The sequence below is a fragment of the Paramacrobiotus metropolitanus genome, unplaced genomic scaffold, assembly GCF_019649055.1.
Source record: "Paramacrobiotus metropolitanus isolate TYO unplaced genomic scaffold, Prichtersi_v1.0 Parri_scaffold0000066, whole genome shotgun sequence".
Taxonomy (NCBI): domain Eukaryota; kingdom Metazoa; phylum Tardigrada; class Eutardigrada; order Parachela; family Macrobiotidae; genus Paramacrobiotus; species Paramacrobiotus metropolitanus.
This window is the reverse complement of record NW_026570286.1, coordinates 1-23,809: the sequence shown is the minus strand read 5'-3', so window position 1 is coordinate 23,809 and position 23,809 is coordinate 1. Positions and strand designations below refer to the sequence as shown.

Below are 23,809 nucleotides of genomic sequence, written 5' to 3'. Positions count from 1 at the left end.
GTGAAATGACGGCGATGATTACTTACAGTACCTTATACCATGAAGATACTATCGGGCAGTAGCCGGTTGTAATTGTAAATTTCAATCTCCTTTTAATCCGCATCTGCAGTATTAGAGGGAGAAATTGAGCATGTGTTTTTTAATTTTATTTCTTCAGCTCGTAGCAAATCAGATAGCGCAACATCTTGACAAAGTTATGTTACAGCGTCAGCACTCCGCACCTACCTGCATGATCAAAACAAATTATATTAGTGCTACAAAAAAATAAAATTTGGCTACTTAGGAATGATATTTCCAACAGGAATATACATGTTCTGTGAATTTGTCCGTAAATAAAGATCATCTTGGAAGCTCATCGAAGCGTCTTGGTTGCTTCGAAATTATTAGAGAAAAGTTAGGCGGACAGCCGTATAATCTTCACAAAAATATTTTCTAAGATCTTTGGCAAGAGATTTTTTATATTTCCCAAGGCTTTGTTTTAAATGTGCGAAGGTCTCCGATCATAGGAATAGTCTATGGATTTTCTGTATCCGATGCGTCCTTCATAAGGATTTCCGGCATGGCTGATGCTCAGTCGCGGCGATGAAGTGACGCTTTTTCGATGAATTGACTAGAAAAAAGCAATTATATCATCATTGATTTTCTTTTTTTTTTCAAAATTTAATAGTAAATAAATTTCTGTGGGATAATTTATCACTGCACCAAATAAACCGGTAGGTTTACACAGGCAAGCATCAGTATTACGTTTACCGCAGGCGAATCCTGTACAATTGTAGTAGGTCTGCACACAAAAGTATAAATTATACAACGAGTTGCTACTACTATTTATGTTATGCAGGATATATATTCAAGCAGGTATGCAAGTATCTGCATTTCCACTATAATATCATAATCTTTCTAAATCACCGAGCTTACCCAACGACGTCGCTTATCCTGTTGACCCGGCTTCGTGGCATTCTTGTTCTTAGCCAGTCCCAGCATCGGCTGATTGCCCAGCACTTTCTCCATGACAGCCAACACTGCCGGTGTCAGCTTATCCAGCACCGACAGCGCCAGCAGATGATCCCGCAGCTGCTCCAACGAACTGGGACTGATCAGCACCGACTGCACCAGTTCGGTGCGCAGACACCAGGCAATCGCCAGCTGACTGAGGGAACACCCGATCTGATCGGCGATGGGGCGCAGGTATTTGATTTTATGCAGGTGTAAGGTCACTTCGCTGTTGCGACGTTCCCGCTCGATGATGGAGGTGTCGCGTTCCAGTAAGGCCCAGCGCTGCATGGCCAACGAACTGGATGTAGTGTCGTCCATCTCGTAATCTCCCACAATTAGACCGTTGGCCAATGGGGAATATGTAATACTGCCGCATCCTACAATTATTATTTGCATTTGCTCTAGTATTACCGAACCGTGTTTGTACTTATTTTGCAATAACTTGATTCCTTTGTTAAATTTGTTCCCATCCTCAGTTTGATTACCAATCGTTTATAAGGTCAAATGCAGCGTGACTGTCGATATATCCATGTTATAGAGATAACATGTACGTAAGATGTACAGAGCTACACACATGTGCAACGGTTTTTGCGTGCCGCGATGGCATAGTCAAAGATCAACGAATTACGATCCTAGCTGTGGCAGTGTGGGCACTATCTTCCACTGTTTCTTACCTATTCCGCATAAAAGCTCCGGGATCACCAATTCCACCGGCTCCCGGCGAAACACATTGTATTTACACTGGTCAGCCAGCGGCGGTGTGAGATTAGGCTTCCATGATTTCCGCTTGGCTCCAGTTGGCTGTCGCCCAGTAGAAGGCCCATCCTTTTTCGATCACCCACGAAAAAGCGCGCACAATTTCTGAAAAGATAGCGGCGGTGTCGGTCAGTAAAATCCAAGAAGCGTACAACTGAAATATTAACCATGATTTATCACTGAAACATTGGGGCAAAATAATTTAAATATAGATATAATATATCCGAGCATGTATAGTGTATTGTCAGCGGCAAGCTTGTCCAACTGTGCAATTGCCGTGAGCGACTAAATGCCGTCAATTGTAAAAGATTTACGTATTGTACCGCTTAAACAGAAGTGTCATTATAACAGTAGCTTCACTAAGCCAGTTAGCGTATTTAAATAAATTTTATATTGGAGTACAACTAATACCTTCCATGGGAGTGCAGTTATCGCGACAGCAAGCGAATACGACATCTACATAGGCCAACCCAAGCCGTTCCAGGCTAGCTTGCAAGGATTCCACCACGTGTTTCCGGGAAAGTCATTTCTCGGTTTCGGCCGTTCCCGTGCGGCAGATTTTTGTCGTTATGACGTAATGAGCGTCTGCAAAAAAATGCTAATTGAATTCTTCAGCTAAATACATATATACAAGTACAGCAAAAATTAGGCTGAACCATACTTAACCATCAGTATGTAAAATTATAGATATCTGGACGATGTCGAGTAAGCACGTGTTTGCGTATAATGATTTTCTGAGATACGTAATTCGCTTATTATGCACAATAATATTAATATTACCGTACAATACTACAGAATATTATATTATGCACAGTATCACTAGTAAATCATGGAAATTTTATTTGTATTACTAAAAGCAATTAATACCTCCATTTCTTCTTTTTGAGGACTTTTCCCAAAAGTGTTTCCGTTCTTCAACAGAAAACGTCCAGTGCATTCAGTTTATCATTCCGAGTCGTCTGCGTATACTATAATGATGACAACACTGTGCGCGATACTGAACATACAAATTAGAATTACAATTGAAATCGGTCTCTTAACTCTCAAGGGAATGCGTACAATGTAGCTACAGTTATTTGATACAATCATACAGATACTACTTATATTTCTTATATAATCGGTTTATTTTTGTATTCTTATAAGCAACTACCGCATAATCCGAAGATGACGCATTCGTGCAGAAAACGAATAATTGAGTTAATCCGTAAATAACCACTGAATGCATTTACATGTGCCCTTCAGCAACCACGTATCATGTCCACTGGACTCGAATTACCTGCCAACCGGAAGTGCAGTCGTCACACCCGGCGTTCCATTGGTCTGACTGTCGGCATCGTCAAAATAGTTGACCCCGAACTCATAGGCCAGACTGACGCGATCTGCTCCACAATCTCCTCCGCAGCGGCTGTACAGTGCTTGGATGCCGGTGCGGGTGGTGTTGGCGCGGCTACGGTTATTGTTGTTGTTGTCAGCGGAGTAGCGCTTGATGGAACTCTGGCTGATGGCGTTGACTAATGATACGCTGGTACTGGTGTTGGAAGGGGATTGCGGCTGCGACAGCTGCAGCTGCAGTCCGATCATATTGACCCCGCCGGCAGCGTTGCCGGGCATCGTGATGGTGGAGGATGATGAGCGCGGTACGACCGGCGCCAGGGTTCCGGTCTGTAAGAACTGCATCTGCGCGTACTGCAGCGCCAATCCCAATCCCGGCCCCATGCCCAGGCTGATACGGGAAATCCGTAAACCGGAATTTCCCAGACTCCTGTACAGCGGCTGTAGTCAGCGCGGATGGCAGCTTAAGGGCTTGTTGAGTTGGAGATTGTCATTTAATTACGCTCGAAATAAATCATTAAACTTATTGTTAGTGCCTTGTACGTCAAGGCGTCTTAATTATATAATTCGCAGATACGTATGTATTGCCTTGTAAGCGGACAGTGTCGTCAGAAAATATTTTTTGTAGTAGTATTAAAATTTAATACTGCTCCAGAGTTGCGTCAACATTACGTTTATTTTCTATGTATCCTATGGATGCTTTTCTAAATTAAAGGCGCGGCAGAATTAATGACCTTATCAGTGTGTGTTAGTGGTATATTCTGTATATAGTAAGTTATACACGGTAACGCTAAGGAAATTTATTGTAACGCTAACCCGGAAATTTATTGTTGCGGCGCCGCAGAAGAGTGGCAACAAATGACCAAAGCGGATCTTCCGGCCTTCGAAACCAGAAAACACCAGAAGATTTGGGATGAACCGATCATCCACGGCACGGTGGAAACCCTCCTGGCGGCAGCTCAGTCAGACATGTCAAGTGAAGCCCCTCTTCGAGGTGTGAGCACTAAGGATAATGGCGCATGGCTGGAAGCACTTCCAGCCGCATCCCTCGGTAACTTCCTAAACGACACCACACTTAGAATTGCTGTCGGCCTGCGTCTCGGCGTACCAGTCACCATTCCACACCGTTGCAATTGTGGTGAATGGGCCGATGCGCGAGGATACCATGGCCTGAGTTGTAAAAAAAGCCGGGGCCGGAAGCCCAGGCACAGCTGCATCACTGTCACTTTAAAGCGCGCCTTTGCTTCCGCCGGTATTGAAACGGAACTGGAACCACCGGGTACTTGCCTAACCAATGGCAAGCGCCCCGACGGAGTGACTTTGGTCCCATGGGAAAGAGGAAAGATGTTGACCTGGGACGCCACATGTGTGTGCACGGTAGCTTTGTCGCACATCGCGGCAACATCGAAGCAAGCGGGAGCAGCTGCGGCGCGCGCAGAGCAGGATAAAGTGGCGAAGTATCGGGAACTCACTCGAGATTACCTGTTCCGCGCATTTGGCGTCGAAACACTTGGACCACTCGGACCGGATGCTTCTCGTTTGGTGACCGAAGTCGGGAAGATGATACAACAGGAAACAGGCGAGGTACGGGCGACGGAGTTTTTGCGCCAACGGATCAGCATTGACGTCCAACGCGGGAACGCGGCCTCTGTCATGGGAACAGCACCAGCATCGGCCAATTTAGACGAAATGTTCTGTGTAATTAGGCCGCCCATTTCCGTAGTCGGCTGAGGCTGTGTATTCAGTACAATTCTTTCACTTTTATGGAAACCTGTGACTGTATTGTGCCATAATAATAGTACTGGAGACCAAGGACTATCATGCAAAAATAGAGTACTTACACTATTTGTTCAAATTTTTAGCAAAATTGTTGCGGACAACATGTGCTACTTCGAATATACGCTAAGGAGATGTACAAATAAATACATATGACTGCAAATAACGACAGAAACCCCTTTGCAGACATAACTAAAAGAGGTATTACCAGTATGGCTATATAGGAAGAAAAGTGCGAAGAAAAGTAAGTAATTAAATATATATATAAGTAATGGCACATAAAGTTAGAAAGATTCGGGCAGCATCAACGCTAGCAGCGCTAGCTGCACAAAGTCATAGGTACGCATACATCATCACATTTCATAATAATTAGAGACATACAATGTTTCAAGTTTTGTATGGCGATAAAAAACAGACTGGCTTTTCGGATTGCGACTATGGAACACACTAGTCAGGTCATGGTCATTTAATCAATATAATTCCTGTCTGCTGGGTGGATTTTGCCAAGCTGCACGGCTGTTTCTGGGATCCAGCGTAAAGCTCTACATGTGAAAGTTTCAAGTGAACAGTGGGATAAAACTTACGCTAACCAAGTGGAAGCGGAAGTTAGATCCTTTTAATAGAAATAAAATCGATAGACTTTTTAAGTGTGCTGTGTGCGTAAGAAAATGTTTACGGAATCCAACATCCTTTTGTAGGCGGCCTATATGTGTCGGCAGCGCGATCAGTAGTTATAAAAGTTTCCCTTTACAGTCGCCGAGCGCCGTCATTTACATAAGCTTATAAATTGCTTGGGTAATTTTTCACTAATAACGACAATTAAAAACAAAGGCATCAGAGCAGATTTAGACGTTACACTTATATAACTGGATTAAAACTGCACTTTCAAAGTAGGTCAAATTTTGTATTCACTGGCGGAAGTCCCAAAAGACAGCTACGGATGCATGACACAAAGATCCAAAGCGCGATACGTGCATGCAAATTGATGTAATACATACTCGTGCACCACTTCGAAAATCGGTTTATTTGCATACGAGCACTAGCAGTATGTAGAGTATCGAACAATGTCATATGTATGGTTACACGGCAAATAAAGACACGTTTACAGTACTTAATACTGTAAGTCATGAATTCATGTAAATAAGCTGATATTCAAATCCGTTGCATCAAACTTAGATACTTAGTTAGTTAGGCATAAAGAATTAAACGATGAATTAAAAGGTTATAATCAGCGCTCTCGTAACGTTACTAGTACTGTGATTAAAATAATTTGACACAGTTAACAATGATTGGTCGAGTGGATTTGGACTGGTGCGTTAAAAAATCTTCAAGTAAATCTGCATCTTGTTATGATACTAATAATTTTGCGGTTACTTCGCAAACTGGATAGGAGAATCGGTGAGACATTTATTTTCTTGTGTAATTAATCAACATGCGGGTTAATAAATGCGCCGGATAGCGTACATATAAATGCAATAATTCGACAGTAACCAAAATATTTTAAAATTGCTCTTGCAGTTCACAATTAAAAAATTGTAGTGGTTTTTTAAAACACAGTGCCCGCAGTTTTCACAAGCTATAGTTGCACCAAACACATGTGCTTGTACTAGTATTTGCGTTTTGATAAAATCCGATTTGAAATTTGAATAAACTGGAGAACAAAATACTAGTTTATACAAATAATTTTATACTTTATCAGTCAGTAGAATTAACGCACAGCTGGTAGCAGTTTTTAGAAAAATAAACGTTTTATTACTCGTAAGATCCAGCCTAAATTTTAGCATATATTAGTGATATATGTTCAAATATATTTTAGCATTTGCGGTACAAACTTACCGGTGTTGCATGGACTGCTTTTCCAGCATGGATCTAGAGAGAAACGCCCGTGAAACCGATCCCGATGAATTTTGCCGCGTTGGGTGCAGCGTAGCCAGACGGAGACGGGAACGGGCGCGCCGCCACCGATTCGCGGATACAGTCGAAGGTGCAGGCAACTGCGAAAACGTACGGAGAATTAGGTAAAAAGAAATAAAATCTACACACGGGACAAGAAAAGAGACCGGGCATATATATTGAGCTTAAACAAGGATAACATCCGACACCAGCACATCCCACAAGCACTCTGTCTAATTGCGATCATTTAACCCAACAACATCCCATCCATCCGGCTGCGCATATATGTATACAATAATAATACAAACACGATCCCATGGACCGCTTGTCGCGGTTGACACATGAGAGAGTGTATATACCAAATGGTCACTCATTCCCGGGTTAGGAATACATATGCTACATAAGCGCACGACCCTATTTAAACAACACTTTATCACAGTAAAAATCCATGACAAATACCAATGTTTTCCCACTGTGCCATTTATACATTACACGCTATTTGTATCATTCATAATATAATAAAAACGCTAGATAATTGTACGAGGTACATCCTAGTATCCTACGCATCTCTCTGTAATCACACTGCCGGTTGTGTGCGAGTGTGTGTAGAATGTAGATCACGCACGCGCTTACACATGACAAACAAATCTGCCCGCCGCAACGGGAAGCAAGCATTCATAAATACCTACAGCCGGCAAGTTTTTTCTGTGAAGCGGGCGCGACAGCGTTCCGATGTAAAGGGTGGATCCGAATGAACTCTACGAGAGATTTGATAGGTATGGGAGGGGTCAGGGACTCTGCGCGTCATCAAGATGGGTTGTACTTGTTACAGGCTGTGATTGGTTGTTTGTCTAGAATATTCCACTCGATTTTTCCCCACCTTATTTTATTATTTCATTATTTTATTTTTTTTATTTTTTTATTTTTTTTATTTTTTAATTTTCTTTATTTTTTTATTTTCTCATTTTTCTATTTTTTTTAATTTTTTTAATTTAATTTTTTTTATTTTTTTCTTATTTTATCCTTTTTTCTTCTGTTATTTGTTTTTATTTGAACAGCCTGCTTCGCAAATTGCCAACTTGGTTGGCAAAGCTCCTCTGGATTTATTATCTATTTCAAGATCAACATCCACACAATTTATATGTATGCATGTATATATGGGGGGGGGGAGGGGAAAATCGATCGCGAGAGCGTAGCCGGCAACTGACAAATCACCGTCTAGCGATTGTTTTTGAGGGTTATGTGTATACGCACTGTCGTCAGGGATTATTTTGTCAGCTTCCTCCTTTTCGTTGGAGTGGGATGTTTGTATTCCCAACGTTAAACGTGACCGTGGAGCCATGGTTAATCATCCGACAGTGTACACACGCGCTCAGCAGTAGTGATCCGATTTACGAAGATTCTACACTTCATCCGCGGCTCTACATGCAAATTATATCAGGCACTAGCTACCCCGTTCATGAGCCACGAACAAGCATATTCTGGATGGTTTTACAGGCAGCTTCCGATCGGGATGCATGTTGTATTGCAACTGCAAGCATTTGTGAATACTATAATATGATGTACCCAAAGTCTCGAATGGACGATGGTGTGAATTTGTGAACACATTGAGCCGGCTTGTTTTGTACGCTTTCGGCATCGCTCTTATGAGATGGTGCAATGTGTTGGAAGAAATGTACAGTATCTGCACATATATAGATATAGAAGTATAATCAAGCGAGCGAGCGAAGCGTTTTTAAGTTAAAGTGTGTAACGGGGCGAACCGGAGAACCGGGTTCCCGGGGTCCAGGGGCGAAGCCCCTGGCCGGGGTTTGGGGCGGAGCCCCAATTAGCAGGGGGTGCGGGGGGCTGCGCCCCCCGCTGAAGCAATTGAAAAGGTAGTTTAAAATCAAAAACCTAACCGGGTTATAATTGACGGACCCAATGGGGGAATGTGTGTGAAAACGTAAATTTGGACCCCGTACAAACGCTTAGACCGGTCCGTGTGGTGGCTTTTTGGGGAACCGTAACGTAAATTATAACCCGGTCATTATTGACAAACCCGCCGTAGTAACATACGGAATGTCCGGAAATTTGGACCCGGTCCGGATTTCTTTAGCGACCCCGGGTGGTTTTGGGAAATACTTTTGCATTTTTTAAGACGCCGTACAATTGTAGAGGTAGCCCGTTTTATGGATGCGGTCCGATAATTTTGCCCGGTGTAGGTGGTGAGGTTTTTAAGTTTACGCGTCCCGTAACAGGTTACTTTTACCGTGGAAAGTTCTTGCAATCATTTCTAGAAACTATCAACAAAATTGCCATACCTCCAATACGTTTCCTTGGATGGGGATTACGTTACCAGAACGGATTACGTTTTATTCACTGGGTGATCATTACTGAATATCTTTAATAATTAATCCTTAGCGTAACGAGTTACCCTTACTGCAACGAGTTTTGTAACGGAGCACTATGGCGGAAGAATGTTACCGCTACCGTTACCGTAACGGATTGTCAAACTTGAATTGGATGTAGAATACTTACACCGGCATTCATCAAAGATGATCTACAGAAATTCGCGCTCACGAGGATTGCGAGGTATAGCTTTATTTGAAGGGGTACGCTTGGGAAGCGCACATTCAAAAATCTGTAAAATTTTGAACAAGAACCAAAGGATTCCTAAGCTTTTGAGCAATTTTCGGAATTACGTTCTGAAACGGTGCCATAGCGAGAAATTCATTTAGAAAAGTCAGCGAAGTCAGGAGCCATTACTACCGTTACTAACGTTAATACTGTTACCTGCATTGCCACTGTTGTTATTATGATGGTTCATCGTTACGCGTTACGCGCTACCAGCGTTACCACTGAAACTAAGCGTAATCAGTAATAAGTGTTACGCTCTCCTACCTTTAACAAGGTACCGTAACTGTGTCAATTTGTTTTGGTAGTGTATCATGATTGTCTCTTAACTGTTGAAACTAAAGGCGCAACCGAAGGCGACGCCAAAATGTGGCGCCAGCGATTGCAGCAAAACGAACGGTGCTGAGAGTAAAACAAAGCAGTTCTACTGTTCTGAAAAGATTCTTCATGGAGTTCTGCTTAAACTTTTCGATACCGTAGTGATACGGTAGGGGAAGCCGAAGGCCACGCCGAGCTGCGGCGCGAGCAAGCGCAGCAAACGAGCGGAGCAGCAAGTAAAACGAGGGGATTCTATTGTCTTATTAATCTGAAGAGATTCTCCTTACAGTTCCGGTTGAACTTTTCATTACCGTCATGATAGGGTAGTGGGAACCAAGGGCGGAGCCGAAAGCGACGCCGAGCTGCGGCGCGAGCAAGCGCAGCGCAGCGAGCTGAAAAGCAAGTAAAGCGAGAGAATTCTATCGTCTTATTAATCTGAAAAGATTTTTCTTAGTTGTGCTTGAACTTTTCGTTAATGTGATGATACGTTAGCGATATACCGTTTCCATAAAAACCGATGACGGAGCCGAAGGCGACGCAAAGCTGCGGCGAGCAAAGCAGCAAGTAAAACAACACCATTCTACTGTCCCTTTTATTAAAGTGACAATTAAACAAATTACATTTTCGTTATCGTTATGAAATGCTTTAGCGAACTATCATATCGAAAAACCTGGACGCAAAGCCGAGCGACAGCGCAATTTAAGCATAAAGTAGAACGAAACATTCATTTTTTTACTTCAAACTTTTATTTCAATAAATATAACAAAATGTAAATAAAATCTGCATGAAACTTTAGATACCAATTTTGTAAACGGAAAATGAATTATTTGAGTGCTTGATCGAAGTTTCTCGCCTTGAGCCACGGCTAACCTATTTTAAACTTTAAAACAGGCTTGTTTGTAAATGTTTACAAATAAATTTGAATACAATAGCACAAAAAAATAAACCTCAGCAATTAACGCTTTAGTTTCTGTGCGGAGAAAAAGTAAAGAGATCTATGTCAAAAATCTTTACTACAACATATAACAGGATTCACAGAAATTTAATCACGTGGCCTTGCTCTCACAAGCATTGCGTATAATGTGTAACTTTCAACATACAAAGTAGTAAGTAGAGTGGTGATATTGTCCATTTTCGAAACGACTTTTAACAAAGTTCACAACTTTTTAAGACTTTCGAGGAAACTGTTGCGAACGTATGTTGAAGAAAATCACGCGACTCAAGAACTCTATTGTAGACAGAAGGTTCTACAAGCTTAGTCAAATCAACACCAAAACAATAAAAAACTTTCGCCTCCTGTCGAGTTTAGTACGTCAAGAACGAAAACGACCGAGGACTACCAGCCATAGTTATATGACGAAAACGGTCACCAGGTCTTCAAAACCATGGTAAATAAGGGTTGCTCGACCGTTTTTCTGCTTTAAAATAAAATCAACCAAATTAAACTGAAAACCACAGAAAAAAAACATGGTAACCTTTTCTCAAGAAAGTCATCCAGTTAAGGGATTTGGCCCGGTACATAGCGCTATAATCGTGTACATTGACGGGAATATTCGCTTTCGCGCACTTTCAAACACTTTTTTGGGTTGCTTTTTGACATTGGGTAGCCAAATGATTGGTGTACATAGGCGTAAAATCCGTTTTCGCGCGCAACATCCGGTTGCGGAGTTATGAGGGTAACAAAATTCCAAAAAGTTTAAATGCATTCAGGTGTACCAAAAGTCTCATTATGGACCGATCTCTTTCGAACTTTGCACGTAAATGCACATAACCATGAAGATCGTTTTGACACGGATCCACTGTTCTAACATGTTTTTCAAATTTTAAAATGAATTTCAAAAATTTTAAAATTCATTTTAAAATTTGAAAAAAATCGTAGAAGTCTGGATTCGTGTCAAAACGATCTTCATGGTTATGTGCATTTACGTGCAAAGTTCGAAAGGGATCGGTTCATAATGAGACTTTTGGTACACCTGAATGCATTTAAACTTTTTGGAATTTTGATACCCTCATAACTTCGCAACCGGATGTTGCGAGCGCAAACGGTTTTCTCACCTAGGTAAACAATTCTTCTGGCTACAAAATACCATAAAGCAATGCAAAAAAGGTTTTGGGAGCGCGCACCAGCGAAACTTCCCCTGGATGTTCACGAACTTGGTGCTATGTACCGGGCCAAATCCCTTAAGAGCCGTTACTGCGTTATTGTTACCTACGTTGCCACTGCCACCAGACACTAAATAAGATGTTGAAACAATAAATCGTTTGCGCAATAAATTAGGCCCAACCAGTTTTTACAAAAAACATTGGACTCTAAAACAGGAACTTGCGTCGGCTGCGCCGACGCAGATTGTGAGAAGCGCGGACTCGGCGCTTCTCACATCCTGTGTGATTACATCGGCATACGCGGTCTGTGTAAATCAGTGTGCCAATTCATTCGCAGAAAAGACAATCTTCCCGTGAATTTAAAAATACTTGGGAAAAAAATGGCTAAAACTTCTATGCGTCTAACAACCAACTGGAAAAACTAAAACAAAGCTTTTTGGATTGCTGACTACCAGCGAAAAATCGATTATTCAGTTCAAAAATCAGAAGGCGAAAAATTTTCGGAATATTGACAGCATGGCTAACCATTTTGCATATTTCGCTCTTATTTGCTTTTGCGTTGGGATATCTCTTCAGTATGTTATGTTTCGTTTTTTTGTTTGCAAGCGTTAGGTGTGGAAATTCTTTTTGTGCAGACGATTTTACTTGACGGATAATGGCCCGAGGTGTATTCTTGAACAGGCTCTGTCTGATCCAATGTGAACGTATAAGCCGAACCTACCCACTTAACTAGCTCTGTCGGCGATCCGCATAAAAGTTTAGTTTTAACATACTGAGAGCAACGACTAGCATACTAAAATAAAGGTTTTGGTGTGAAATGGACGGGTATGTGCGATAGGGTATTATATTAGTAGTGCTCGCGTCGCAGTTGCTTGCGTGGTCACATCTGATCGTGTAACAGTCCCTTTGTGTCACGCGCGGGGTGGGTATTGTCATTTATCTCAGTATTATCATTTAATTGTGATAGGTGATAGGTTTGCGCCTCAATTGTGATAAGTTTGCGTTTGTTCGGGAGTTTATAACGAGCGCGTTGTACTCCTGATAGCGCTTGCCCGATCATAAAATGGTTAAGATTGGGAGAATCGAAGTTATTAATTTCGTGAAACGAAGTCAAAGAGAAAACATAATTTAAAATTGTACTATATTCAAGTTTACGGGAGAGATACGCAACAAATAAGGCAACAGTTTGTTCGGTAGCAGGAAGATATTCCAGTTTATATTCCTTACAAAACTGTATAAAGCGATCCCATTGATACTGCCTAGTTTCAATTGTGCTTTTGGCCATTGCACCAAGGCGTAAATTCTTCAACTCGTTTTCCAGATTCCGCAGCTGGGTATCTGGAAAACGCATAGGGAGGTAATGTTTGTCCGGGAAAGGTAAAGTCAATGTATTCACACAATTTCTTCGCAAAAGCCTCGCTTTCTGTTAACCGGCTCAACGCATCTGCTGCTACGTTTTGTACCCCGGCTGAGTAAACTGCGACCAAACGGAAATCGTATTTTAAACTGAGAAAACAAATAAGCTTTAGCCACTCAATCGCCGGGATACTTTTCGTAGTGCCTCTGTTCAGAAAGGCTACTGTTTGCGTATTATCCGATTTGACAATTACCTTGCACCCTTTCAAGGCTGGTGCTAAAACAACAACGCAAATACATGCAGCTATAAGCTCCAAAAAATTAATGTTCCCAATAAACGATTTATCGAGCACGGGTGGCGGCACCCAGTTCTGTTCAAACCCTGCCGGTGGCTTAGGTATATAGCACCAACTACCGGCAAGCCATATACCCTGGGATACTCCACCAAAACCCGAAAATGACGCATCTGTGCATATTGTTCGTACAGGGCGGTAACTTGCAAAACGACTTTCGCATAACCCATTTAACGTTGGCGCAACAACCGTCCACCATTCTAGCACATTTTGCAGTACCTTTGATGGTCTGAGGCGATCAGTAGGCCGTTTAAGGGAAGCGATTTTGTCGAAAAAGATCCGCGAAAACGTTCTCGCACCGTAAACTGCACGGGCTGCAAAGGATGCTTTGCCGGCAAAAACCTGTAACTCACGCTTCGTTACTCGTGTCTGCAGTTAGACTTAATGCCGATTGTTTGATATCGGCAATTTTGTCCTCTGGCAGTTCGATGCGCTGCGCAACGGAATCAAGTATTAACCCAAGAAAAACAATTCTCGTAGCAGGGCCTTGCATTTTTTCCCAGTTTACTACAAACCCCAGTTGCTGCAGTAAATTTACCAGTTCAGTTTTAACCAGTTCGCACTCCTCTAAGGAATTTGTTTTAACAAGAAAATCATCTAAATAAACAACAATTTTACGTCCACGCCGACGCAGTATACGTGCAACGGCTGTGGATATCCGCTGAAAAATAGATGGTGCGTTGGCGAGACCGAAACACAAAAAACAATCAACATAATAAAGCGAAACATCATTGTTGAATGACCAACGAAAACCCTGCAGTTGTCTATGATCGGGCCGTACCGGTACTGACCGATAGGCGGATTTGTTTTCAACGAAAAGTTGTGCTTAAATAAAATGGCCGCACACCGTCTTACGGGCTGCGAGAAAGCTTATTTCAAATTGAAGCAACAGCTAACAAACTTGCGACCAGGATACGCATTTTCCACAGCTGAATCGATTTTTGAAGCGACGTTAGGTGGTATCAGCTGTTTCGGTGCTGAACTGATAGGTCCCGACCCATCCATCGACAAGTTTCGCCTGAAGTTTTGGAAAAGTCATTTCGAACTGAAGACGAATGCACCCCACGACGCACTGTACTACCTTACAGGATCTTATCCGTTACATTTCCGTGCGATCAAAATGCAGTTACAGTTCATTAAAAAACTTCTGCGCTATCCGAATGATTCGCTTTTAAAAGCAGCGCTGGTTGATAGTGTAATGAATGGAGTAAAAAGGAAAAAGGTTTGGCTGCGCCGAGCATTAAAACACTTGGCGGTTGTAAAAAACTTTTCGTGGAAGTCATCAGATATTTTGTTTGATGAACTGAAAAACTTAAACGTTACAAAAACTATGTCCTTAATTGAAGTAAAATTTCAGGAAACACTCGCAGAGCGACTGCGAGCTAACACCGCTCGAAGCGGTCGGTTGTTCTTTTTGTTCCAGGTGTATCCAAAAAGACCATTAACTGCGACTCGACTTCCCCTTCCTCCATACCTTTTGAAGGCTCTGTTCACCCTGCTTACTTCGGGTCATCATTTCCGGATAGAAACTGGACGATGGAATGGAACTGCGCATGATGAGCGACTATGCCCCTACTGTGATGTGGTGGATACGGAGGAGCACAGTTTTTTCGTGTGTCCGGCGTTCGAACCTCGTCGACAGCTAATCTGGTCCAAGATCGAAAACCTAAGACCGGAATGGGCGACGCTGAAAAGTTCTTTTTTTAATGTTTTGAGACAGGGTGTGTTTTTCACTGACACTGATAAAGAATTGTTGTTTTGGATTACCAAATTTATATATTTCGTTCTTAAAGATGCTCGCGATGTACACAACGGTACCTTATGTTTGTTACCTTACCTTTACTAAAACGCTCCGAAGTTATTTAAATAACTAAAGTTTTTTTTTTCTCTTCATAATATTTTTTATCCTTTTTCTGACATGCGACATCATAACAATGGTGTCTCTACCAGACTATGTGTCCTGGGGAAAATAAATTCATTCATTCATTCATTTATATCACGGAATAAGAGGCCCAAAGGGGCCTACACATTTGGTCGGAATGGAATATGGAATCGGAATGCAATAGTTGGAACGGAATACAAATATTCGGAATTAAATTTCCGGAATAGGAATCGGAATGCTGAATTATTATCGGAACGGAATATGTTCAATTAATCGGAACGGAATTCGGTTTTCTCGGAACGGAATAAGAATATTTTTATCCATAACAATTTATCTAAAAGTGTCTGAAGCAATATCTGTACTTACACAGCCTTGTGAAAAAGTAGGATACTCAGTACTTGTACTTTTACAAATGACGCTCTCTGCCTGTCTGCCATATGCAGACAGCCAGACACCGCATTACCATGTTACATAATATACCGCTGTCTGAAACACTCCCTTTGAAATTGACTCACAGTCACTTCCCTCTCCTTCCTTTCGCCGTCTGATATTACACTGCCGTTACTGCGTATGTCTAACACGCCGATTTATTACCCAAAAGCGAAAACATCTTTTGTTTTAAAACAATAACAACTGAACACCGCCTCGGCTTCCCTCAACTGACAGTATTCACGCTAGCGATGAGAACAAATTAACAGCTGATTGCGAATAGTTGAAAGCTTAATCAAACTTCGGAAAGACGAGAAGACGGCAAACCTACGGAAAGACGAGAAGACGGCAAACCTACGGAAAGGCCAGAAGACGGCAAACAGCAGTTAGGAAATGAATCTTCGATCACATTACACAATCAGCAGTCTGCAGAAGTGTCTTCTTAATAAAAATCACGCCGGCTCTGAATAAAGTTTCGATTTATGCAGTGCATTGCGTTGTAGCGACTGTCTTTTGACTTGCACTTATCTCATGGATCTGTTTTGTAATACATACTCCTGAAAAGTTGGTGTATCTACTATCTACTGTACATACAGTATAATCTGTGTTATTATTGTTACTTCAAGTCTTCCACCCAGTACCGGTCGGGTGGTGCGTGGCCGTCAGATACTTCCGCCGAGTTGCTGCACAGTTAACGTAATGCCACATGCCTATTTTAACTGTACAGTATACATTAACATAGTGTGCACAGTGTGCATACAAGACGCTTTTTGGCTATGTACCGGAAAACGACCCACTGCAGCATTTGATTCGTTCTGGAGAGAAATCTGGACAATTAGACTTTCCAATCAAATTTGCTGATTCAAAACTTTCTGTGAGCCTGCGCAGCGTCTGGAATTCGGCTATAATGATTTTGCGAACGCAAACCGTTGTGCGCGATGAAACGGAATCCACATGTGCTAACAGTGTTAGCATTACTATTCACGACAAAAAGAGCCGCTGAACACAAGGAGTTTCATGGAATGCAACCACGAAAACTGCCAGTTGTGGGTGCAGCGAATTCAATCGGCTGGAAATCTGTAGCCATGCCTTGGTAGCTTCACATTCTGCCGGCCAGTTAGCTGTTCACTTGAATGAATTTAATAACCGTGAAGTCGGCTTCCTGGCAGCTGTGAGAGCGACCGAAAAGGGAGGAGGACGTAAAGGTCCAGCTGTCAGACGTTGGGGTGATCGAAAACGAACGGCCGGTGGAACGTCTCGTGAAGGCAAACATGAGCGCAAAAGACTTCGAACAAGCGGACCGGAAATACAACAGCCGGTGGCAGTAGCCAGCTCTCAGCCAGTTCCAGTTTCATCGGTAAGTTACTGTATGTAGACTTTACTGTATGTGGATTATAAGTGCTGAACTAGTACGTCACAAAACTTGCTGGCTCCTGGTCAAACGGGTGTTCGTTTATTCGAAATGGCTGCGCCATTTCAATTAGTTAAATAAATAAAAGAAGCCACATAAAACCCTTCGGAAAAACAACAAATCGCCGATTTTCCTGCGACCGGAAATTAGGGCGTATAAATGTCGGAGATTTTTAAAAACCTGTGATAATTATGTTGTGTGAACGCTCTCAACCCCGTGCAGCCTAAAGTCTAGAACTGCGATGGTATACAATGCAAGTTACCAACTGTAATTTCATTGGCTGTGTGCCTCGAATCTCTGAAAGTAAAAATTAGAATGCATTAAAAAATTGTGAAGGCCCCGCATACCACCTTTCCTGATACCACCTTTTGCACACCAGGTGTGACTTCCCATACCACCATAAATTTTTTTAAACTTTTATTAAAATTTTCATAAAACATCAAGTGCTCTTATGATGTTTTAATGGAAGGGGAAGTCAGTGGATTATTCCCCCGGCACAAATGCACGACCGGAACTTGCGTTAAGCTGTGATGCAGAAGTACAGGTTGTAGTACTGTATAACAGCTTGGGCTATTGGCTAACTGACCAGTCCCAACTGGAACTTTGGAAGTTGCACGTCCGTGATGAGCCGGAAGAGCAGCTGCGGTTCCGGTACGAGAACGTCAAAAATAAAAAAAATGGTTCTGACTGGAGACCATTTGCTGTGGTATTCGCAAGTGACCATTTCAACAATGCCTGTCAGAGACATTATATACCGGCAAAGGTATCGGAAAATGAATTTTAGAACGGTTCAAGAAAAAAGAACTGCTTTCATTAAAAAGACGCGCCGGACGACAGGCCGAGAGATTTTATAAACCCAAAGGTGGTGAAAGGCGGTGTGCGGAGCTTTCACCTTAAAAAAGTCAATTGTAACCTGCACTTTTGTAAACAGCTTTTCTTTCCTTATATATCTGTAACTTACAAACAGTAACATATGTAATCAGTGCAATAATCTTCCAAATATGAGAATGTTTTTAAAGGGCAATGTGCGTTGGATTAATAAATGTGCACTAGTCGTAACAATTTGCGGCAATGAGTTTCCGGGCGCATTTCACACCAACCACGCGCCATAAATAAGTTTATGTAAAATAAACTCCTGAGCGTTACCCGGTTAATCAGGAAATATATGAACGTGAAAAATTTTAAGTTGCGCGGATCGTTGCAGATTTATACTTTAATTATAAGTGTTCGACTGTACTGTAGGTTGCCCGAAATCACACAGATTCAGCACAGCATTGGGGTGAAAGTGGATCCTTGGCTTGAAACACCTGGTCCTTTTCGGGTTGAGACCTGTGAGCCAGATCATACAGGATCCAAGTGCTACGGATGCGGCAAAAAACTGTGTTTGAATGGGATTCCCAAGTTAGTTCTCGTGCGTAATGAACCGCATTACATGTCCGGCTTGACCGGCTCGGCAAGAGCAGCCACGCCGGCTCGTCCTACCACGTACCACTTCAGCCGGATGTGTGTCCGTAAGCGGCACGGCGATTTTGTGCTGAACATCGTATCGCGTTTTACCGAAACCATTATCGAAAACTGTGACTTGGATGCTGACGATCAAGAGGCATTGCAGAAATTCATTGAGTCTTGCCGAAAATAAGGTAACAACCACCAGAAAGCACTGACTGTTTGTTCTGCTTACGTGGAATGGTTCTATTAGCTTGAAACGATAGTATGCTTAGGAATAATGATGAGGTGTTCAACTATTTGATTTGTCTTGGCTTTGTGCAGGGCAGCAAATTGATAAATTGGAATTCTCAGAACGAAACGTTTGTTTTTTAACCCAGACTGAATATTTAAACAAATTATAACACATATTCTTTTATTAATGATTAACGATTTCTTTCCTGCGAGCCCGTCTTTAAGGGCGGGGCGCACTGGTGCCCCCTTCCCGAAGGAAGAAAAAGGAAAATGATGCGCCGTTAGCTGGCGCAAATGGCTACCGCGAGAAAATGGAACTAGCGCGGCCGCACCAAAAATTACGATAGAAAAGTGGAAAAGCTGCTATTTTATGCAAGTTTTATGCCCCCCCTTCCCTTCCAAAATGTTCTCTGGTGACAAGTGCAAAGAAGGCGAAAATAATAGGGAGAAACAGTTAAGGGAGATGGCAACGATGCATGCATGCTTCAGGAAAAGCGGAGTCATCCCGCATTTCACTTCCGTTATGAAAACACTACAATAGCGCAGTTTTTGGTAGTTAGCATATGTGCATAAAATAAACAAAAGAAAATTGCCAACTTTGCGGATCCAGGTAGACGGTATTACGTATAAATGCGGTTTCGCTGAGTAGAACTACTTTCTAACAGTTTAATTTAAATTTGTTGATATACAGTCTGGGTTGTTAGACTAGGGATACGGATCGTAACAACGCGGGAATGGGTTTCATTGTTTTAGTGACCGGAGTGGAAAAGTTTCTGTATGGCAGACAATACAAATATTTTGTTATATACTCGCTAGTACGAGTAATAATTGCTTCGCGTATTTGCACGTTTTAAAATGGTTGCATCTCAACTTTTTGTTCGTTACTAGCTTTAAATACTTTCCAGTGTGTGCTCATGTACTCGCCTGTTCTGCGTTTTAAAATGGTTGTTTTTGTTTTGCGTTCCTTACTGGGTTTTAGCGCGTTTTTATGTTACAAGGCATTAGCGGACTTATTGATGCGCGCTTGCAGTACTTAATGCAATTAAAGGAAAGCCATTATTCTACAAGTTTAATGTTATTATTAACGTATGCGGTACGAGTACCGTGTCAATTCGCCATGTACAGTCGATAATACTAATAATACGTAATACAAAAGCAGTTCATATTCCGTTCCGAGCAAACATGATTCCGTTCCGATTAATTTAATATATTCCGTTCCGTTAAAAAATTAGTATTCCGATTCCTATTCCGGAAATTTAATTCCGAATATTTGTATTCCGTTCCAGCTATTGCATTCCGATTCCATATTCCATTCCGACCAAATGTGTAGGCCATCCAAAGGTGGCGGCACGCTCTTATCGCGTTGCGCCGCTTGCGGGAATATGGAGAGGCCTAGACAGACTGTGGGATAGCGGTAAACTCTCCGCATTCAACTATTATAACTAGTATAGAAGGTCGTAAACGCCCTTAGTGCAAGCGAGCGAGCATGTAAATTTTTTTGTTGAAAAGACTTGGCAGGGTGAAACAACAACCTAACCAAGTAGCCGGGAGTCTACCTAGCTTTTTGTATCTTTTGCATATGCCGAGTTATCAACAGATCTGCTCAGATATCAGTTTGTTTTTGCCAACGCTGCGATGCCGACGCGATACCATCATTTTTATGACGTTTTACGGAATCATGCCGACACGGTATATTAATTTTAAAACGATTCCTTCAGCAACTACAGCGCGGGCACTGCTTATGCTTTACCGCACATGGCCGCCTATTCTGCTTGTTCTCCGCCGCACCAAATTCTTTACATTGGAATACTGGTCTTATTTCTTCAGTTTCTTATTCCCAGTATCTATATTTCATTCCCAAAACCGATAAGACTTATGCAGGTCACCGCCAAAGCCAATTCAGTAGCTACGCTCAGCTTGTCCGTTTATACTGTTTGGGAAGTTTTCGAGCCCTTTTTTAGAACCCCAGCCCCGGCCATCGTCAGTTCAGATAAATAGTTTCCACGATTGAAATTTGAAAACCACCGCTTGCAAAGACAGAAACGATGAATTACTTACTGGAGAGATTTTTTAAAAGCACCTGCAATTTAGAGCGAGGCATTTGCACAACGATTTACAAAAGAAGACGCTAATGCCGATGGAATCGCACTGGTTCTGAAACGCACCGGCGGAGATTTCAAATTTCTGTGTCCAATAATTTTCCACTAATTTGCTGCGGAAACGTTTATTGTTTCAGTACTTCATTCAGTGTTTGGTGGCAATTATCCAGGAATGGGTGTTTTACCAATTTTTCTTTTTTCGTGAAAAGTGACTATTAAATGCGACGCCTTTTTGTAATAATAAAAACCCTTGACATGGATCTTTATTACTTTTTTTCTCTGTAAAGAAACAAAAATTTTTATCAATTAGGTTTATCTTATTAATTTTCAAAATAAACTGATATGAATTTCTATAAATGAGCTCATGTTAGAAGTTGAAAATTAATGGTGTAGCACAAAATGAGAAAGTTTGATCAAACAATCAAAAAATTCGCATTTTATTTGCAAGAATTCAAATTTGAACATTGATAGAGTTATCTTTAAAATTCTTGTCTAATTTTTTTTAAAAACAAAGGCTAAAAGAAAGCGAAAAGAAAAAAGTCGTTCCGTTCTACTTGCTGCTTTGCTCGCTTCGCAGCACTTACTCTCTCGCGCTTACTTTTGCCGCTAGGCGTCGCTTCGGCCCCGCTTCCAATTTTTTTAGAAACAGTTACTCGCTACTATACGAGGACATTTGGGTGCTGTGAACATACCCTGCACGATTAGGCTGCGATGAACAGCTGGTTAGCCGTAGCTCGCAACGCTACTGATATCACAGTCTGAATGCAAACGGCTATAAATTTAGCCGGCTGTTCATCGCAGCCTAATCGTGCAGGGTATGTTCACAGCACCCAAATGTCCTCGTACGGTATCATCACGAAAAGTAAGCGTTTAAACTGAACCGTAGACAAAACCGTTTCCGAAGGCAAGGATATAATAATCCTTTGGTTTTACTTGCTGCTTCGCTCGTTGCGCTGCGCTTGCTCACGCCGCAGCTCGGCGTCGCCTCCGGCTCCGCCTTCAAATTCCGTAGAAACGCTTATTCGCCTCTGTGTCATCGCTATAATGAAACGTTTGGACTACACCGTAAAAAATCTTTTTGGAAGAAAGAAGAATCGTACCCTTTGGTTTTACTTGCTGCTCCGCTCGCTGCGCTGCGCTTGCTCATGCCGCAGCTCAGTGTTGCCTTCGGCTCCTCCTTCGATTTCCGTAGAAACGGCTATTCGCTTCTGTATCATTGCGATAATGGAACGTTCGAAATACACCATGAAAAATGTTTTGGAAGGAAAAAGAATCGAGCCGTTTGGTTTCACTTGTTGCTCCGCTCGCTAGGCTGCGCTTGCTGAGGCCGCTGCTCGGCCATTGGCTACGCTTTCAGTTTCAACAGCAAGGGTGACGGCAATCCGTTAACAATATTTGTTACGGTAGCTCTTACGGTGACAGAAACTGAGATAGTTACGGTAACATGTTATAGTTATGGTAGCGTAACATTTATTATTGGTAACGCGTAATTAGAGTGGTGAAAGCTGGTAACGCTTTACCAAGAGTCAATACAAAATGAAGGCGGTTCAGTTGGTCCTGTAAAGTCAGCGCTAATGTAGGTAAAATTGCTAACGATAGTGGCGGTGGTAACGGTTCCTGACTTCGATTAGCATGGTTTGCTACGTCATCGTTTCAAGGTAATGTTACTCGTTATGATTTTATGGTGCCGTTTGGCTCGAATAACTGAACTCAAATCGACTGGTCTATAAAATTACATATTGGTTGAGGACCTTCGAGTATTTCCAACATTTACTGAAAGCCCTATAATGCTGTGAATCATGTTACAAAGTTTCCCCTCGCAGGAATGCGTTTCCCAGCCGTACATCTACAACTACACACACAACATGCAGGCTTCGGTAGGGCGTAAGCCGCAAAATTCTCCTGTAATGAATACCGTGGTTGTACATTCAGTTAACTTTTTGGGTTTCGTATAAGTTTTTAGAAACACAATTTTCTAATGCCAGCAAAAAGATAAACAAATGTATTTCTAAAGAAGGAAAAACGAAGTAATTCCGCTGTACTTGCTGCACCAGGTGCTTTGCTGCGCTCATTCATGCTCGGCGTCGCCTCGAGCCCTTTCTATAAAAACGGTCAGTTCTTAAAGCAACAGCATTTTGTCGCTGTAGCTCGCTACGCTAACTGTAACAGTTACGGTAATACGTACGGTAAACCGTTACGGTAACGGCAACAGGTAACAGTATAGCGTATCTGGGTAACCCGTCGAAACGGTTATCTGTCACGCTAGCAAATAATCGTTACAACAATTTTGTTATGGTAATCCGTTGCGAATAATGGTTGCCCGTTACAATGCACGGTAATCCGCGGCAACTGCAAACGTACTGCGGATACGGTAGCGGTAGTGACTGAACCGCAACGGTAACAGCGATAAATCACTTTTCACGGTTACGATATTAGCTACAGTGTTTAGGTAATGATGATATAAATTCGTTACGCTAACTCTTATACTGAAAATGTACCGAGAGGGCTGGATAAAATTTCCGGACAGGGTCCCAAAAATCTAACGCCCTATTCATATGTACGGAAGGTTCGATAAAACTGCCCGGTTGTTCCCCGCATGTCGGTTTTCAAAACCACACCAACCGGGGTGGGCAAAATTCCCGGACCGGGTTCTAAAAAACGGACCCAATATACTTTTTGTATGGCGGGTTCGTGAAAAATGCCCCGGTGGTTCCCCTTTCCCCAAATCCACGACAACCGGGGCGGGCGAAATTCCCTGACCGGGTTCTAAAAAGCGGACCCACAATACTGTTTGTATGGTGGGTTCGTGAAA

General features: G+C 42.1%; 2 protein-coding genes across 2 annotated transcripts; one reads left to right on the top strand and one right to left on the bottom strand.

Annotated features, from left to right (window-relative positions):
- Positions 1–130: 130 nt before the first annotated feature.
- Positions 131–7,366, bottom strand: LOC129594169 (voltage-gated potassium channel subunit beta-3-like). Its single transcript, XM_055490764.1, is given in 10 exon segments — positions 131–610; positions 916–1,370; positions 1,668–1,762; positions 1,764–1,854; positions 2,161–2,334; positions 2,617–2,717; positions 3,026–3,511; positions 3,898–4,814; positions 6,694–6,851; positions 7,314–7,366. Coding segments are annotated over 6 exon segments (1,017 nt in total). The 5' UTR covers positions 2,687–2,717; positions 3,026–3,511; positions 3,898–4,814; positions 6,694–6,851; positions 7,314–7,366; the 3' UTR covers positions 131–478.
- A 6,610-nt stretch (positions 7,367–13,976) lies between these two features.
- LOC129594221 (uncharacterized) lies at positions 13,977–15,448 on the top strand. The gene has a single exon (XM_055490840.1). It carries the CDS (start codon positions 14,332–14,334, stop codon positions 15,340–15,342), a length of 1,011 nt encoding a protein of 336 aa, XP_055346815.1. The 5' UTR covers positions 13,977–14,331; the 3' UTR covers positions 15,343–15,448.
- The last annotated feature ends 8,361 nt before the right edge of the window (positions 15,449–23,809 follow it).